This window comes from Hypanus sabinus, chromosome 18 (genome assembly GCF_030144855.1).
Source record: "Hypanus sabinus isolate sHypSab1 chromosome 18, sHypSab1.hap1, whole genome shotgun sequence".
Classification (NCBI taxonomy): domain Eukaryota; kingdom Metazoa; phylum Chordata; class Chondrichthyes; order Myliobatiformes; family Dasyatidae; genus Hypanus; species Hypanus sabinus.
The window spans coordinates 26,193,999-26,213,244 of record NC_082723.1 but is presented as its reverse complement, the minus strand read 5'-3'; the positions used below and the strand labels follow the sequence as shown (position 1 = coordinate 26,213,244).

The following is a 19,246-nucleotide window of genomic DNA, read 5'->3' as shown; positions in this document are numbered from 1 at the left end:
TCTGCGACAGCACCGGTGCCAAGCTGTATTAGCCTAGTGCCCTCCCCTTGGACAACATCGTGTGGAGAGGGGATGCTTGCAGCATGGACAACTGCCAGTCTTCCATATAACCCTGCCCAGGCCTCAGTCGACATCGAAATTGATGGACAGCCGAAGAGAGGAGAAAGAAGAAGAGAGTGATACACTGATAGGAACATATCCTCTCTGAAATGTCAGCCCACTCCTTCATTCAATCCCTCTGCAGTTTTACATCTTTTCTTCTCTGTTTGATTAACCACTGATTTATTTCCCCAAGATATTCTTATCCTTCACACTCCTGCTTGAAATGTCCATCTTCTCCGTAGGTGTAACAGAAAACACCAGTCACTTCTAATGAAGAGACCCCACTCAGCAGTAGCCCTCTGCTTAGTATGTCCCATCAGTGGGCCAGGCTCCCTATCGGCTTTTTCATGCTTGGTGACTGTACCCACCGATATCAACCAAGATACCTCAGCTCTCAAATTTGCCAAGAACTCCTGTAACACCCCCGTAAGTAGAACATCAGGGGTCACTTCAACAACTGAGGCTACTACCGAAGACTGTACCCTGCTGATGGGGGCCTCCCACTCTACCATCGCGTGTTCCTCCTCTCCAACTTTGCTGAGTAACTCGGTAAAAATGGAGGAAGGCACAGCACGTGGGTCATTCGAATATGTAGAGCAATCACATCATGTGTTAACATGCCCTTCACAACTTGCAACTTAGGCAATTTCTCTCAGACAGTTGAATGCCCCCTTTGTAGCACAAACAGTGCAGCAGCTTCTCCAACCTAAAAATATAGGCAGACAACTTCTCTCCTTCCTCCTGGAACGTGTGCCTAAACATCATCCTAAGACCGGCTGCACTTCCAGCAGTGCTGAAAGTATCTTCCAGAGCTTGCAGATAATTAGTTGACACGGCTAATGGATTTTCTGCCTTGAGGAACCTCACTATATCAGCCACCAGCCCCTTTAAGCTCTCTACCTGTCTCTGTTTTTTCATATTATCTGAGCACTGCCATTCATTCAGTAACTGAGATGTCTGCTCAGCCCAAGCCACATATTCTTCTTCCCCACTGGATGTGGGCTTGACTGCAGAGAACACTCGCAGCCTACAATAACTCTGACTCTCCATAGATATACTTTTGTATTTATCAAGCAGTGATGTTATAGCCAAAACAAGCTCAGAATTTAAATCAACAATGGAAGGTCTCATTAGACCTAGCACATCAAATAACTCCTTCTCCTCACTGCAGAACCGAAAGCAACTTTTCTTTAAAGTCTCCACCCTCAGCAACAGGAAACTTGACTTTCAACTCGGCATCCTGGCCTACACTCCCCTCTTCTCTGAAAGTATGGACGGCCCATGACCCTGCCTCTCCGGGCACCAGGAAGATCCACTCCTGTTACGTCAGTGCTAGTCTGAACTAACACTACACCTTTCAAATTGTTGCTCCATGATCGTAACTTGTCCTAATGCTTTAACAGTACTTAAATCCTAAGCAACATATTGTCTGAGCTATGGATATCCACCCCACTCAAAACACAAGCATTAGCTATAGTTAATCTCTTTGAATTGCACCTACGCTTGATCCCTACGATGTTAATAACCACATCTTAAGTCATTTTTCTGGACAATAGTTTAACACAGGCTTAAACACAAACCCACTTGATCAATGCTCAGGGCAATCACACAACATCCAATGAACTCAATCCCAGATGACACCCTAACAAATGAAACCCCCTTATACTGGGCAGCTCTGGAAAACCTTGGCTAACAGTCACTGCATTCTGCAGCGAGAAACAAACAGTTATTAAATGAAAGAAAGAAAAGAAACAAAAAGGGCCCATTACTCTTGAATAGTCAAATGTGTACTTGATTTGGAGCTCATCTTGAACATCGCTGTCATCAGGCGCTGGACCCTCAAAGCACACCCCAACTTCTGAACGTCGCTTAAAATCCATCTCGAACAGACGTGTCTCCCATGGGAGTACTGGTTCTTCCTTCTTGAAGCCAATCATCTGCACAGAGTACCTGTGCAATAGGGACAGCACCCTCAGCCATCTTTTCCCCTTGTCTTCTTCCAGCTCTTACCAAGAAAAACCCAGCATTCTCTGGAACCTTCTCCCAATTCCACTATCCTGATTGGCTGACAGCACATTCCTAAGTTAAATAACAAGCCTCTTATCTTAGCTCAAACCCAAACAAGCTGAAAGCAGAATAGAACTGCTAAAATGAAATACCTACAGCACAGCAGTAAAAATGTTAACCAGGGTATTACATAATCATTATTTGACAGGTTATGAGGATTAGGGTAGCATTAATGATATAAAAGAGTAGTTGATGGTCATTGTAAACTCAGTGGGTCATGAAGGATATTTCTGTGCTGTTTCTCTCTCTGACTTTTTAACTCTATAAGGCACAATATGAGCTTAGTTAAGTAACTTAAGGGTTAAAGAAATGTGCAGCAGAAATGTAAGCCACACAGACACCGGTATTTCTGTAGGAATGATAAGGAACTTGAAGAGATGTTACAGAGCCTGTTTGACCTTTAGGAAGATTGCAAACAAAGACAAACCTTACCAAACATGTTAAGCCTTTAGAGACGGTTTGTGAACAACTGTTTACAAGCCTGGAATTTGCAGGAAGGATTCCAGGCTCACGAGCTAATATTAACTATGATCAGAATGACAGAATCATGGAACTATGCTGCATGGACTAGATGGGCTGAAAAGCTTATTTCCACATACAGCTGGAAACAAGTCCCTTGGCCAGTATCAACCATGATGCCTACCTACACTATTCTCATTTGCCTTTGCCTTCCTATCCAAATGCCTTTTAAACATCGAAATGCATATTTCTTTCTCACAAAATGGCTGTACTTTTTTTTATTGATTCAGAAATAACGATAGGTCACTCAAGGTCTCTAAGGAACAAAAATAAACTGAGCTCCAGTTGCGTTATAAGTGTAGTGTGCCCAACCACCAGGAGTAACTATCGGTTCAAAACTTGATGTGTGATTGAGATAAAAAGATAGCCTACCTTCCTCTGACTGGCCTCCAGTAGTTGCTGGCTCTCAGTCACCTTCAGCTCAAGATCAGTTAGCTGGCTCTGGGCTGCCCCCTCTCTTTCCACTGTTAAACGTTTATAACTTTCATTTTCAATGTGTAGCTGATGCAATTGTGACCTTAGAGCTTCCTTATCTAGGGAAATGTTAGGATAACAAACTTATAACAATTGATTGCAATTAAATATACGTATTTAAAAACCCTTCATTTTATAAGTGAAATACCACTCAATTTTAGCAAATACATTTAGAAAATACACTCAGTGGCCTTGTTATCAGGTGCACCTATATACCTGCTCTTTAAAGCAAATGTCTAATCAGCCAATCAGGTAGCAGTAGCTCAATGCATAAAAGCATGCAAGACATGGTCAAAGGGTTCAGTTGTTATTTAGACTGTTACGAACCCCGTAACTGGGTCACTTACCAGCAAAGATAGAGAGGTCCGTTTAAGTTTGATGGTACTATTTTTAACAGTATTTATTAGTTAAAATACACAAAAATAATATCAATGCAAACATACAGATAATATACGTCGTCAATACTAAATCTAAAAGTGCGGGTATAATAATAATCAATAAGAAATAAGCTCTATCGTTGTCTAGGGGGTAATATATTGTCCGATGGAAATATAAAAGTCACTCAGTTCATTCAGGCTGCAGCCTTTGGTTGGAGTCAAGAGAGATTTTTAGAAACTTGCCAGCTTTTCCTTTTTATGATTTCGATCCTTCGAGAGTTCCGATGGTGTAGCCGGTCCTTTAGCTAAAGCCGTTCCTCCGTGGTAAGGGCCCAATCCCAGGCAAAGGGAAAGGACGCACGCGAGCCCTCCACCGGCTGTCGCTATTAAACGCTGTCAAGGGATTTCTAGCGTTTCTCCTGGTGCATCTAAAGGGGTTGTTCCCCAAACCCTCTTTTATCCTTACTCATGGGGTCTCAGATGTGAATCAGGTTGGGATGATGCAATCCCTCAACCAGCCCACTCTGGTCATTCCCTGAGGGCTTCAATGAATAGTACAGTACTCAATACACAATTCCGTCTCCAAGAGACAAGGGCCGTTATCCGTGGCTTTGTCTCGCTGATGTCATGAATGCACCACAGCTCTGAGGGGCCAAAGGGTGCGGGGGAGCCCCCTCCTTTGTGAGAATCCCAAGAGCATTATTGGGTTGTGTCAGAGGACCCAGGAAATGAGAGAGAGAGACCTAGCCATTGTCTCCTGGAGACCACGTTTGTGGATTGGGGACTATGCTACGTGCAAGCCCTCGGGCAAAGTGGGCTGGTTGAGAGAGGGATTGCATCATCCCAACCTGATTGACATCTGAGACCCCATGAGGAAGTATAAAAGAGGGTCTGGGAGGGGGGACAACCCCTTCAGACGCACCAGAAGAAACGCTAGCGATCCCGCAATAGCGGGAAGCCATTTGAAGGAAGCCACGTGCGTTCGGTTCCCTTGCCTGGGGGCTGGTGGCTGGTACCACGGAAAATGAGTTGGAACTAACAACAGGGAACCAACTCCCCCGACGCAACGGATTGGACTCATAAAGACCCGGGCAAGTTTCAAACCGTCTCTCTCTTAAACCCAAAGAACTGCAGCTTAAAAGGACAGTGACTCTTATCTTTCCATCGGACAATACAATATCCCCTAGACAAACGATAGAGCTATTGTTTAATTGATGATTATTATTATACCTGCATTTTTAGATTGAGTATTGACAACGTCTTTTATCTGAATGTCTGTATTAATCTTATTTTTGTGCCCCTTTATGAATAAAGACTTTTAAAAATAGTATCATCAGACTTCAACGGGCCTCTCTATCTTTGCTGGTAAGTGACCCAGTTACGGGGTTCATAACACTGAGGCCAGGACACATTCCAAACCTTGTGTATTCTGGACGTCTCTCTCTCATTTCCTGGGTCCCAGACCCGAATTAATAGCGATCTTGCGATTCTCAAAAAGGAGGGGGCTACTTTGTACCCTTCGGCCCCTTAAGAGTTGTGGCACATTCGTAACAAGACCAATATCAGAATGGGGAAGAAATGTGATCTAAGTGGCTTTGACCGTGGAATGTTTGTTGATGCCAGACAGGGTGGCTTGAGAATCTCAGAAACTGCTGATCTCCTGGGATTTTCATGCACAACAGTCTCTAGAGCTTACACAGAATGGTGTGAAAAACAAAAAAACCATCCAGTGAGTGGCAGTTCTGTGGGCAAAAAACCTTGTTAATAAGAGAGGTCAGTGGAGGATGGCCAGACTGGTTCAAACTGACAGGAAGGCAACAGTAACTCAAATAATCACACATTACAATAGTAACGTGCAGAAGGGCATCTCTGAATGAATAATATGTTGAATCTTGAAGTGGATGGGCTGTAGCTGCAGAAGACCGCACAAGGTTCCACTCCTCAATCTACGTACTGAAGTGGCCACCAGTTTACATTGGACTGGAACAAAACAAGATTTTTGAAGGTTTCCCAAAATCTATCCAAATGCAGATTTAGCAAACAGGTCTCTAAAGAGCTGATGTTTGATCAACAATGACTAATCGTTTCAGTCCCTATCAAGCAGTTCTGTAACTTAATTCACATGGCTCAAAGGCCTCAGCCTTTGCTGTTTTATAATTACTCAGCAGAAAGTGCCCAAGGGGAACTGGGCAAATCAGTCTGCAGTATGGAACTGTCTGAAGGCATTTACTCTGTACTGAGACATGACTGTGATGATATGTTTATATCAGTTGTTTGAGTACATTGTAAAATTAAAATCAAACTGCACAAGTATAATGATCAATGTTTCTCAGAGGCTAAAGGTGAAAGTAGATGCTCCTTAGCTACATCTAAAATACTTTTTTTTAGATCTAAAAGCTTTAAAAATATTATTTTGTCTTCCTTCAAATATTGTTGGATCATTAATAAATTATATATGTTCAAACCTTGCTCAAGTTTCTTTAAATCCTCTTCCATTTTGATGAATTCTTCATCTTTCTGCAAGACAGAAGTATTTTTTTCTTCCAGCTTTTCTGTTAATGTTAACACCTATCAGTGTGAACAAAGTGAAAGTGAATTTACATTGAATTTCTTGGTAAAACATTAGCAGCGCCAGCAAGAGTATCTCCCCCAGACCGCAGGTGACAACATTTGTAAAGAATCATAATCATCAAAACCCTATCCTACAGAAGGAACCACCTGGCAAGTGAAGTTTAATGTGGAGATGTGTGAGGTCATGTACTTTAGTAAAAGGAATCAAATGGAGAGAGAGAACAAATGGAGTGAAATTCTACTCAGAGCATCATGCACAAAACGTTAGTAGCCACTTCCAATACATAGTTAAGAGATGTACTGCTTCTAACTGGTTGCATCATCATCTAGTATGCATAGGATCAGTAAAAGCTGCAGAGGGTTGCAAACTCAGTCAGCTCTATTATGGGGACCAGACTTCCTAGTACTGAAAGCATCTTCAAAAGGTGAAGCCTTAAAAAGGTTGCATAAATTTTTTTTAAAAAACCCATCACTCAGTACATGTTCCTAAAGACACATACTTAACGATTTAGAAACAGCGTCATCCCCTCCATCATCAGATTTCTGAATGTGGACAATAAACCAATCCATGAACACTACCTGACTATTTTTGATCTTTTTTTCACTACTTATTTAATTTATACTCCATATATTTCTTATTGTAATTTATAGTATTTTTATGTATTGCAGTATACTGCTGCTACAAAAAAAAAACAAATTTCATGACATATGTCAGTGATATTACACCTGATTTTGATGGCAAATGGCACATTGGTCTTGATTGAGAATGGTTTAGAGTGTTTTAAGAACAGGGAGGTTTTTTTTAAACAAACGTGCAGACATCATACCTGGATCATTGTGCACAATTTTGGTTCCCTATCTAAAAAAAGGATATACCATTGAAGACAGTCCAAATAAAATTCATCAGGCTTAATATTGAGAGTACTGTGCCATCAAGAGATGCTAGACCAATAGACTCTGAAGGAGAAGTGACCTTTTTCAAACATATAAGATCCTAAGTGGACTTGAATAGGTACAAGTGTTGTTTCCGCTTTGAGAGAGTCACAAACAAAGGGAAATAGCTGCAAAGTAAAAGGCTGGTCATTTAAAACTGAGATGCCAGGAAATTTCTTCTCTCAAAAGATGGTGAATCTCTGAATTAGAATTAGTATCGCTGGCATTCGTTGGGAAATTTGTTGTTTTGAGCCAGCAAATTGCAATACATAATAATTTTTAAAAACTATAAATGACAGTGAGAAACAAAAAGAGAGCAAAAAAAGTAGTGAGGTTATTTACAAGGTTCATTGCCCCTTCAGAAATCTGATGACAGAGGAGAAGAAAGAGTTACTGAAATATTGTGTGTGTGTCTTCAGGCTCCCATATCTCCTCTTTGATGGATGCAATGAGAAGGGACATGTCCTGGGCGATGGGGGTCCTTAATGATGGATGCCGTCTTGTTGAGGCATCACCTTTTGAAGGTGCCCTTGATGCTGGGAAGGCTAGTGCCCATGATGGAGGTGGCTGAGTTTGCAACTTACTGCAAATTTTTCTGATCCTCTGCAATGGCCCCTCCGTACTAGATAATGATGCAAAGAACATCCACGGGACATCTGCTGAAATGTGAGAGTGTTTGGTACCATGCCAAGTCTCCTCAAACTCCTAATGAAATATAGCTGTAATCATTGTAATCAGATCATCAATATATTTAAATTGATGTTTGATATATTTTTTGGAAGATTGAGGAATTGACAATAAAAGAGAATTATGGGCAGCTCTTAAAACTACATGGGAGTTGAGAACAGCACAGATCAATGATCATATTGAATGGTGAAGAAGGTTTGAAAGGCTGGGTGGCCTACTCTTGCTCTGTTTCCATGTGTTCTTCTACCAAGCTAACGCTGAGGGGCATGGTTAGCAATAAAAATCGCTGACACCAAGGACTTCCATTGAGAAACACAAGGTGGCAGTGTCATGATAATCAGCTTTATTATACAATCTATGGGCAACATTACAATTAAAATCAAGTGCGAAAGGAAGGTATTTTACTAATTTCTGATTATTCTTTGTGTTATAAAGATTATTTTTGCACTACACTGACAACCTAGCCTATTGTCTTCCACACTTCTTGATAAATATCACTCTTGCAAAGTCTATTTGATTCCAATGTATTAATTTCTTTTTTCCACAAAGAAAATTAATATGCTTACATCAAAGCTGCCAATCATTGAAATTTGAAATTAATTACAGTTTAGTTCACGTGCATAGATTTTCCTTTTTGAGTTCTAATGGAAAATGAAACAGGATGTAATTCTACAAATAAAATACAGGATATGCTTTTTTTCAAGGCTACCTCCACCCCATCTGCCAAAAGCATAAATTCCTGGTGGCCAGACATTTTAACTCGGATTCCTATTCTGACATGGTCCATGGCCTCCTCTTGTAGCAAGATGAGGCCACTCTCAGGTTAAAGGAGCAACACCTCGTATTCTTTTTGGGTAGCCTCCAACTTGATGGCTTGAATATTGATTTCTCCTGGTAAAAAAAAATTCCCTTGCCCTCCTGTTCTTCTATTTCTCACACTGGACTTTTACCTCTTCGCATCTACTTATCATCTCCCCCTAGTGCTCCTTCTCCTTCCCTTCCTCCTATGGTCCACCCTCTTCTCTTCTTAGATCCCTTTCTCTCCAGCCCTATACCTTTCTCACCCACCTGGCTTCAACTAATAACTTCTAACTATTCTCCTTCCCCTCTCCCCACATTTTCATTCTGGCATCTTCCCCCTTCTTTCCCAGCCCTGAAGAAGGGTCTCAGCCTGAAACATAGACTGTTTATTCATTTCCATGGATGATAACTGAGCTGCTGAGCTCCTCCAGCATTTTCTGTGCGTTGCTTTGGACTTCCACCATCCACAGAATGTCTCGTGTTTATGATCTGTAGAATTCCTTGCATTTAAAATAATAAGGCCGTATTTTTAAGGACCAAAATTGTAGTTCCATGTACCATGCACTTTCAGTTCAAATAGAGTATTTATTAGAACAAACCTTATGATGCAGTTTCTCCTGTTGTGTTCTGGCCTCTTCTAACACTTTAGCAAGCTCATTTCTCGCAGTTTCACTGATTCTTAATTTGTCCTGCATTAAAGCAGTGAAATGTGTTAGTGCAATTATATTATTAAAATTTCACAAGAATTACAGTGCAATCATGGTTGCAGCATCTCTAAATTTGTACATTCACATAAGCCAAACATTATTAAATATTTCTGTGATTTTAAACAATTAAGTAAATTACTTTGTGAGATTGAGGTTGTGGAGATAAGGTAATGAGAGTATTCAGAGCCATGCTTTGAGGAAGTGGTGCTTAAATATTTTATGTAAATGGGTAAAGCGAATGCCCACAATAATATTGTAGGCATAAACACTTCCAACCGACGCCAAATGTGAAGCCAACAGAAAAAATACAAATATTTAGCTAAAATGTACAGATAACAGGCACATGGATGAAAGAAAAATGGAGGGCTATGTGGGAGGGAAGGCATAGAATGATCTTGCTCTAGTTTATAGGATCAGTACAATATCATGGACTCAAAGGCCTGTACTGTGCTGCACTGTTCTATGTTCTAAAAACGTAATTTCAGTTTTACCTTGTTTTACTTTGTTTATCCCTCTCATCTTCATTCCATGTATACATTACAAATAACTTTTAATTTGATTAGTTTTAGTAAAACAAAGAAAACAGCCATTCAGCCCATCAGGCCCATGCTGTCTCCCACTAAGAACAAATCCTGTCAATCACATTCCTCCCTCTTTATCTTCTTAAAGTTCTGCAACTTGTTCTCTCTTGCTTGCCTATAGGCTCAGCTTTGATTCCACTGCCACTTATCAACACTAAAGGGTAATTTCCTGTAGTGACAAAAGAGTTTGGGATGTGGAAGGAAACCAAAGCACATACACTCCCAGGGAGAAGAGCAAACACCACATAGACTGGCCCTGCAGTGAGGACTGAACCTGGGCCCCTGGTGTTGTGAGGCAGTAGCATTAATTGCTATGCACCGCACAATTCATCATTTCAATATGTAAATTGTTTCTCCTGTTCATTAATTTAAGACTGTACATCTGAGAAAATTCTCCATGTTTGGTTGAAGAATCTCACCATTTCTTCCCATGCTCATGGTCTCCTCCGATTCCTTGTAGAGGAGTCTGCGCTGCAATAGATAGCAGTTGACGAGGGACTAGGGTAACAGTATGCAAGAAAGGCCCTCTGAGGACAACATTCAAGGCAAGATTTTTAAATTAATTCCATAAAAAGAAGATACATTGAGTACTGAAGATGGGATGTTATGTTGAAGTTGTACAAGACGTTGGTAAGGCCTAATTTGGAGTATTGTGTGCAGTTTTGGTCACCGACCTACAGGAAAAATGTAAACAAGATTGAAAGAGTACAGAGAAAATATACAAGGATGTCGCCAGGTCTGGAGAACCTGATTGGACCTGAGGAAAGATTGAATGGGTTAGGACTTTATTCCTTAGAGCGTAGAAGACTTTGATAGAGACATACAAAATTATGAGTGGTATAGATAAGGTAAATGCAAATAGGCTTTTCCACTGAAGTTGGGTGGAACTACAACCAGAGGTCATGGGTTAAGGATGAAAGGTGAAAAGTTTAAGGGTAACATGAGGGGAAACTTCTTCACTCAGAGGGTCCAGAGAGTGTGGAACAAGCTGCCAGAACAAGGGGTGCAAGCGAGCTCAATTTCAGCGCTTAAGAGGTTTGGATAGGTACATGGAGGGGTATGGTCCTGGATGCAGGTCGATTGGAGTATGCAGCTTAAATGGTTTGGAATGGACTAGATGGACCAAAGGGCCTGTTTCTATGCCGTACTTTTCTATGGCTCTATTAGGTGTACAAGGAATGCACAGATGTATTTCCCCAATGGTAGTTCCCTCCTTGATGTTTATTTGTTCTTTGTTTTACTAAGTAACATTATTCTAACTATTTTAATAAAAAACATAAATCTTGCATTAATGGGAACTGTATTTTGTAGATTCTTCTCCACCATCTAATCTATGCATTAGTGAGGATTATTTATTTTCAGTTTGGTTGATACAGTAATATGACATTTTATCAAAGCAATACTTTTTATACAACTCCCTCCTCACAGGTTCAGAGAAGCCTGTTGTGCGAGCTTTCCTCTATCCCATCTTTGGATGGCATGGCAGTGTCAAGGAGGTGATGTTGACACACTAAAACTACTTCATGTTCTGGAAGAACAGTGTATGGAAAAGACACAAATGGTGAGAGAATCAGAGAAAAGGCATGAAATTTATGACTAATGCCATCTGTGATATTTCGTCATGTACAAAGAACCTCCTAATACATACACACATGCGTACAAAACTCTTTCTGTATAATCCAACAAGTCAAAATTAGGAGAAGGAAAAGGAGGGATTGGGAAATCTACCAGAGCAGGAAAGAGAAGACACAAAGTTGATAACAGATAGAATGGAACTCTCAGGCTCTTGAATCAGTGGGGGTAACTTCATTTGCCCCATCACTGATCTGTTCCCACAACCTATAGACTCACTTGCAAATACTCTTCATCTCATACTCTCAATACTTATATTTTTTTTTTCCTTTTGGGTTGCAGTTTGTTGTCCTTTGCACATTGGTTGTTTGCTTGCCCTGTTGGGTACAACCTTTCATTGATTCTATTATAGTTCTTGGACTTTCTGAGTAAGCCCACAAAATAACGATACTCCGGGTTGTATATGGTGACCTAAGTGTAGTTTGATAATAAATTTACTCTGAACTTTGAACTCTGTTACAACTTTTGTTGTAGGGTCACACGATATTGCAGCAGTATAATGCTATTATACCACCAGTGATAACCGACTGGGGTTCAATTCCTGCAAATGTTTGTAAGCAGTTCGTTGGTTCTCCCTGTGACTACGTTGATTTCTTCCACGTGCTCTGGTTTCCTCCCATATTCCAAAGACGTATGGGTTAGGGCAAGTTGTAGGCATGATAAATTGTTGCCAGAAATGTGGTGAAACTTGCAGGCTGCCCAGCATAATACATTGCAATGTGTATTACCAGCACAATCCTCGTTCATTTGATTTGAGGCAAATGATGCATTTTACCGTATGTTTTGATGTACATGTAACAGATAAAGCTAATATTTCTTCAGAATGTCTTTATATCATAGCAAGATGATAGTAAATATTGAGTAGCAGGTTCTCAGTGATTGTAGAGTAAGGCATGAAAGAAAATATTCTCTTTAAGAAATAACTATCTGCTCTTAAATATAATTTTATAATCGGGTACAGACCTGTAACATTTCAAGTTCACATTCAACTTTCTTCAAAGCATTTTCAGTTTCATTAAGTTTGTCACTTATTTCTTCATTGTTCTGTTGGAGCTGGCACTATGCACAAATAAAGACAAAGAAATGGCACTTTTGGTTAGATTTCTTCAAATGGTTTATTAGACTAGCATCAGCATCATTGATCCAGAGACCATCAATTTGAATCCCAGCTTTGAAAATTTAACTTCAAGTAGCTAAATGAATCATTTTGTTAACGATAACTATGAAACTATCAAATTATCTGAGTATTTACTAACATTTCACAATGATAGTAAAATACTTACTATCTTGTGTTGAGAGGCAGTTTTGTCAAATTCACGGGCAGTTTCAAGGGCAGCTATTTGGGCATCTGCTCTGCTGGTCTTCTCAATGTGCTGATGTCTTAAAGCAGTGATCTGTTGTTGTAATTTGTTATTCTCGGATTCATACTCTTCTTGCTACAAGAAATAAATTAACCCAACAAAACTAAAAGTAAATTCACTGAGAATAAATCTTCAAATTTGAAAGTCTTTAAAAACACGAATGGGGATTTCAAAGATTCATAAACATAAAATGCTGTATTTTGATCATTTTGCTCACCAGCTTTTTAAATTGAGTTTCTTTCTCATTTACATCACTTTCTTTTTGTGTTAACTTTTCGTTGGTGGACTGCAACCTTTGCTCCAGTTCACTGACCTGGAAAGTAATTGCATTGTTAGAAATGGCAGTATTCTGGCAGAAATTATAATTGACATGAAGAGGATGTTTCCATTAGTAGGAGAGTCTAGGATCCAAAGGCATAGCCTCAGAATAAATGGTCACCCCTTTGAAAAAGAGATGAAGAGAACTTCACCAGAAGATGGTGAATCTGTAGAATTCGTCACTGCAGAGGGAAGTCAGAGCCAAGTCACTGGGTGCACTTCAGGCAGATATTGTTAGGTTCTAGATTGGTAAAGAGGCTAAAAGTTACAGGAAGGCTGGAGAATGGGTTTGAAAAAAAATCAGCCCTGACTGAATGGTGAAGCAGTCTCAATGGCTTAATGCTGCTCCTAAATCTTAAGGTTTTATGTGGGCCGGACTGAAGTGATGTCTTGAAAGCAGAAAGCCTTCTTGTGTTACAGAAGAGAAATAATCACATAATGTATGGTTACATTTGGTTTCTGTAATTTATCATTTCCAACATTGTGAAAGCATCAAGTTATTTAATTCAGCTGTATTCCATTCATTCAGATGCTGCTAAGATATAAAGACAGAATTTCAGACTCTGTTGAAAATCAAAGCCAAATTACAAGTAATTCATCTTGTAACAGAATAGTTAGCAGAAATTACCTGAGTTGTGCTTTTGTCTTTGAAGTTCTGCATATCAGTCTCTTTTTCCTTCATCACAGCCTGTATTTCAACTAATTCATTCCTTAATTTAGCTATCTAAAATAAATGGGGGAAATCATTAAATATAAAGACAGCATAAACAATTCTTTTGTATTAAGAAACTAGTGGAGAAAATTAGATTTTACAGTGCAGTGGATACCTGTCCTTCAAATGTTCCCACAACCTCAGCATGGTTAGTTTTAGCTTCTAACAAATGATGTCGACTTTCTTCCAGTATGTGCTCCAGGTAGGATTTCTACAGAGTGCAATGGTTAACAAAGTAATAGAATCACAATTTCAAATCCAACCTTATAGACATCTACTATGTGAAATAAAGAACCAAAACAAAACATTCAAAAGCTGAATAAGGAAGATTATAGATATATGCATAGCATGACAACTCATTGAAAGCAGGTCAAACAAGCACCAGGAAGACTTGAATCATTTAAATAGTACTATTATGAAAATAGTACCTCTTTAAGCAGCTCTTGTACATGTTCATCATCAGAGTAATTTCCTTCTATCCTTTTTTCCAGAGAAAGTACTTTTATCTGTAGATGCTCAATAGTTCTCTCCTTCTCCCCAGCCTCTACGGATGCCTATTTCCAGAGAACACAGGAGGTACAATATGGTTAACTAAGGATGAATTAACATCACTGAAATACATAAAATGATAATTGCATGTTTTCTAATTCATTCAGGGGATGTGTGCTTCCCAAGCTGGGTCAGAATTTTATTGCCCTTGGGAAGGGGCTGCTTTCTTAAACCACTGCAGTTAGGGAGAGAAACTCAATGACAGTAGAGATATGATGTTATATCTCCAAGACAGAAGGCTTGGAGAACAACTTCCAGAAGATGGTGCTGATTTATCTTAATTATAAATGAGGAATTTATAACAGGACTTTGAGGAAATTTTAGTTGTAAACAAAGTATGCCAAATAACTGAAGAGCCAGTTCAGCAAAAGAAAGACATGCATCATTTAAATACTGAGGATCACTTGGCCTCCAATCCGACTGGATTTCAGTAATACAATGAACAAAGAGTACGATTTCCCTCTACTAACATACATCCCACCAGACTGCATTTTCCAGATGGAATGCACCCTCCTGGTCTGAAGGAAGTAGCAGTGGAGATTGCGGAGGCATTAGCAATGATCTTTCAAAAGTCACTAGATTCTGGCCTGGTTCCGGAGGACTTGAAGATTGCAAATGTCACTCCGCTATTTAAGAAAGGGGGCAAGGAAGCAAAAAGGAAATTATAGACCTGTTAGCTTGACATCGGTGGTTGGGAAGTTGTTGGAGTCGATTGTCAAGGATGAGGTTACAGAGTACCTGGAGGCATATGACAAGATCGGCAGAACTCAGCATGGTTTCCTTAAAGGAAAATCCAGCCTGAGAAACCTAGTGCAATTTTTAGAGGAAATTACAAGTAGGGTAGACAAGGGAGATGCAGTGGATGTTGTGTATTTGGATTTTCAGAAGGCCTTTGACAAGGTACCGCACATAAGGCTACTAAACAAGATAAGAGCGCATGGAATTACGGGAAAGTTACATGCGTGGATAGAACGTTGGTTGATTGGCAGGAAACAGAGTGGGAATAAAGGGATCCCATTCTGGTTGCCTGCCGGTTACCAGTGGTGTTCCACAGGTGTCCATGTTGGGGCCACTTCTTTTTACATTGTATATCAACAATTTGGATTATAGAATAGATGGCTTTGTGGCTAAGTTTGCTGATGATACAAAGATAGGAGGAGGGGCCAGTGGTGCTGAGGAAATAGAGAGACTTGGATAGATTGAGGGAATAGGCAAAGAAATGGCAAATAAATTACAATGTCGTAAAGTGTACGGTCATGCACTTTGGTAGAAGAAATAAACGGGCAGACTATTATTTAAATGGGGAAAGAATTCAAAGTTCTGAGATGCAACGGGACTTGGGAGTCCTCATGCAGGATACCCTTAAGGTTAACCTCCAGGTTGAGTCGGTGACGAAGAAGGCGAATGCAATGTTGACATTTATTTCTAGAGGAATAGAGTATAGGAGCAGGGATGTGATGTTGAGGCTCTTTAAGGCACTGGTAAGACCTCACTTGGAATACTGTGTGCAGTTTTGGGCTCCTTATTTAAGAAAGGATGTGCTGACATTGGAGAGGGTTCAGAGAAGATTCACTAGAATGATTCCGGGAATGAGAGGGTTAACATATGAGGAACGTTTGACCACTCTTTGACCGTACTCCCTGGAGTTTAGAAGAATGAGGGGGGACCTCATAGAAACATTTTGAATGTTGAAAGGCATGGACAGAGTGGATGTGGCAAAGTTGTTTCCCATGGTGGGGGATTCTAGTATGAAAGGACATGACTTGAAGATTGCAGGGCACCCATTCAGAAAAGAGATGCGAAAAATTTTTTTTAGCCAGAGTGGTGAATCTATGGAATTTGTTGCCACGGGCGGCAGTGGAGGCCAAGTCATTGGGTGTATTTAAGGCAGAGATTGATAGGTATCTGAGTAGTCAGGGCATCAAAGGTTATGGTGAGAAGGTGGGGAAATGAGACTAAAGGGGAGATTGGATCAGCTCATGATGAAATGGCGGAGCAGATTTGATGGGCCGAATGGCCAACTTCTGCTCCTTTGTTTTATGGTCTTATGGTCTAAGTGTGTGTAAAAAAAATCCCTGATACAGAAAACTGGCGCAAGTCACCTGCAAATCTGTGAGGCAGGAGACAGAACTAACAAAGTATTTTCAAGTTAATTGTTATTTTGTTTCTTCCGGAGAGCATAAGAAAAAGTGCATTTGAGCTGGCAAGGAGCTTTTTAAAATCACAACATCAACTATACAGATGTCAGGCAATTCCTATTTGAACTGTTGCCCATGTATCAACACACTGTGCCTCCACAAAACTTCACAGTCAACAAGCCAAAATATGCAAATAGGTCAGCAGGCTCTCATCAACACTGTCATTATGTTAGCTGGCAAAAGCAAGACTTAAACTTGCAGTTTTTAGAGAAAAGGAGGTTTAAAGCTCCCAACATATATTTCAATACTTCTACACGGTCTTTACAGGTGGCAGGATGGAACTATGTCTCTACCAAAGGAGGTGTAAGACACTCCTTCACTTCGCTAGCCTGCAGCTCACCCTTGGGCAGGGTGTAGCACCTGATCAGAGACACGTGAAACCATGGAAGCAGGTGGTGGATGGTTGTATAAGCAGCTGGTGCATATCACAAGTCCTGGTTATGCAACCACTGACGTCAGGCAGACTATTTCTGAAGAGTATTGATAATGGCTGGGGTCCCTGTCTTGTAAAGACACTGCCCAGAGGAAGGCAATGGCAAACCACTACTGTAGAAAAAAAACTTGCCAAGAACAATCATGGTCATGGAGACCATGTTTGCCCATGTCATATGACACAGCACATGATGATGATGATGATGACGATACTGTCTTTAGCATTCACTACACTGCACCCACTATTACGCTCAGCTCAGAGAAATGAGATCACTTATTCCAAAAGACACTCTGCTTCCAAATCTATTTGTAAAAATCAGAAATACTTCAAAACAACAACAGAATATGATGGAAACACTCAATGGGTCAGGCAGAATCTGCAGAGAGAAAAACAAATTTCTTGCTTTGATCACCTGAAACATTTCAATTGCTTGACTGCTACTCTGACCAAACAAAAGAAATTAAATTAAAGAAATTAAAGGAAATGACTACAGAACATTCTATGATGGGCTCACCATGTAAGTATGCAAGTCTCAGCAATCTCTCTGAATATAATTAACCGGTCCAGAGAACCAGCAGCAGTGGAAGGTAAGCAAAGCACCACCGAGCACAGTGAGTTTTTTTCTGTTAAAAAGAGTAGCTAGCGCACAGGCGTGGGAAGCATCAGATTCGACAGCAGTAAAAAGCATGCACAGCATCATCCAAACACAGTGAGTTCTTTCTCCTAGCGTGTGAGTTTTTCTTTTTTTTGAACCATAAAAGAGAGATAGGGTCTAATGGAGTGGCAAGGGAAAAGAACCTTAGCAATTGTGGGATGACTTACAGCGGACTGAAAAGCTTGAGCTTAGAGACATTAAGAAAGAGGATGTGCTGAAGCTTTTAAAAAGCATCAAGTTAGATAAGTCATCGGGACTGGAGGAGATATACCCCAGACTACTGTGGGAAGCAAGGGAGGAGATTGCTGAGCCTCTGGTGATGATCTTTGCACCATCAATAGGTTTGGAAGAAGTACCAGAGGATTGGTGGGCTGTAAATGTTGTTCCCTTGTTTAAGAAAGGGAACAGAGATAACAAAGGAAATTATAGACCAGTGAATCTTACTTCAGTAGTGGGCAAGTTGTTGGAGAAGGTCCTGAGAGACAGGATTTATAGCATGTAGAGACATAATCTGATTAGGGGTAGTCAGCATGGTTTTGTCAAGGGCAGGCCATGCCTTATGAGCCTGATAGAATTCTTTGAAGATGTAATAAAACACATTGATGAAGATAGAGCAGTAGATGTAGTGTATATGGATTTCAGTACAACAGTTGATAAGGTGCCCCATTCAAGGATCATTCAGAAAGTAAGGAGGCATGGGATCCAAGGGGACCTTGCTTTGTGGATCCAGAATTGGCTTGCCCACAGAAGGCAAAGGGTGGTTGTAGATGGTTCGCATTCTGCATGGAGGTTGGTGATCAGTGGTGTTCCACAGGGATCTGTTCTGGGACCACCCCCCACCCCCATCTTTGTGATTTCTATAAATGACTTGGATGAGGAAGTGGAAGGGTGCATTAGTAAATTTGCTGATGACACAAAAGTTAGGGGTGTTGTGGATAGTCTGGAGGGTTGTCAGAGGTTACAGTGGGACTTTGATAGGATGCAGAACTGGGTTCAACTGCTAAGTGTGAAGCAGTTTGTTTCGGTTGGTCAAATTTGAAGACAGAATATTAATGATAAGACTCTTGGCAGCGTAGAGGATTAGCGAGATCTTGGGATCCACGTCCATAGACACTCAAAGCTGCTGCGCAGGTTAACAGTGTTAAGGTGGCTTATGGTACGTTGGCATTTATCAACTGTGGGATTGTGTTCAAGAGCCAAGAGGTAATGTTGCAGCTATATAGGACCCTGGTCAGACCCCGCTTGGAGTACTGTGCTCAATTCTGGTCACCTCACTACAGGAAAGATGTGGAAACTATAGAAAGAGTGCAGAGGTGATTTACAAGGATGTTGCCTGGTTTGGGAGCATGGCTAATGAGAATAGGTTGAGTGAACTTGGCCTTTTCTCCTTGGAGCGAAGGAGGATGAGAGGTGACCTGATAGAGATGTTCTGAGGCATTGATCGTGTGGATAACCAGAGGCTTTTTCCTATGGCTGAATATAGTTTTAAGGTCCTTGGAAGTAGGTACCGGGGGGGGGGGTTGTAGAGTTAAGCTTTTCACACAGGTGGGAGCATGGAATGCACTGCTA

The 19,246-nt window shown here is 40.6% G+C and overlaps 1 protein-coding gene across 6 annotated transcripts in view; it reads right to left on the bottom strand.

Moving 5' to 3' along the window:
* golga1 (golgin A1) overlaps positions 1-19,246 on the bottom strand; it is an 83,371-nt gene that overhangs the window by 22,800 nt on the left and 41,325 nt on the right. For 5 of the 6 annotated variants that reach the window (XM_059993913.1, XM_059993911.1, XM_059993914.1 and 2 more), the window contains 9 exons: positions 14,271-14,396; positions 13,958-14,053; positions 13,759-13,854; positions 13,030-13,125; positions 12,735-12,887; positions 12,415-12,510; positions 9,131-9,220; positions 6,005-6,107; positions 3,061-3,221 (listed from right to left, as the gene is read on the bottom strand). In XM_059993913.1, the coding sequence (XP_059849896.1) occupies positions 3,061-3,221; positions 6,005-6,107; positions 9,131-9,220; positions 12,415-12,510; positions 12,735-12,887; positions 13,030-13,125; positions 13,759-13,854; positions 13,958-14,053; positions 14,271-14,396 (1,017 nt within the window). The remainder of the gene's footprint in view (positions 1-3,060; positions 3,222-6,004; positions 6,108-9,130; positions 9,221-12,414; positions 12,511-12,734; positions 12,888-13,029; positions 13,126-13,758; positions 13,855-13,957; positions 14,054-14,270; positions 14,397-19,246) is intronic. The other variant, XM_059993912.1, reaches the window with a different exon arrangement.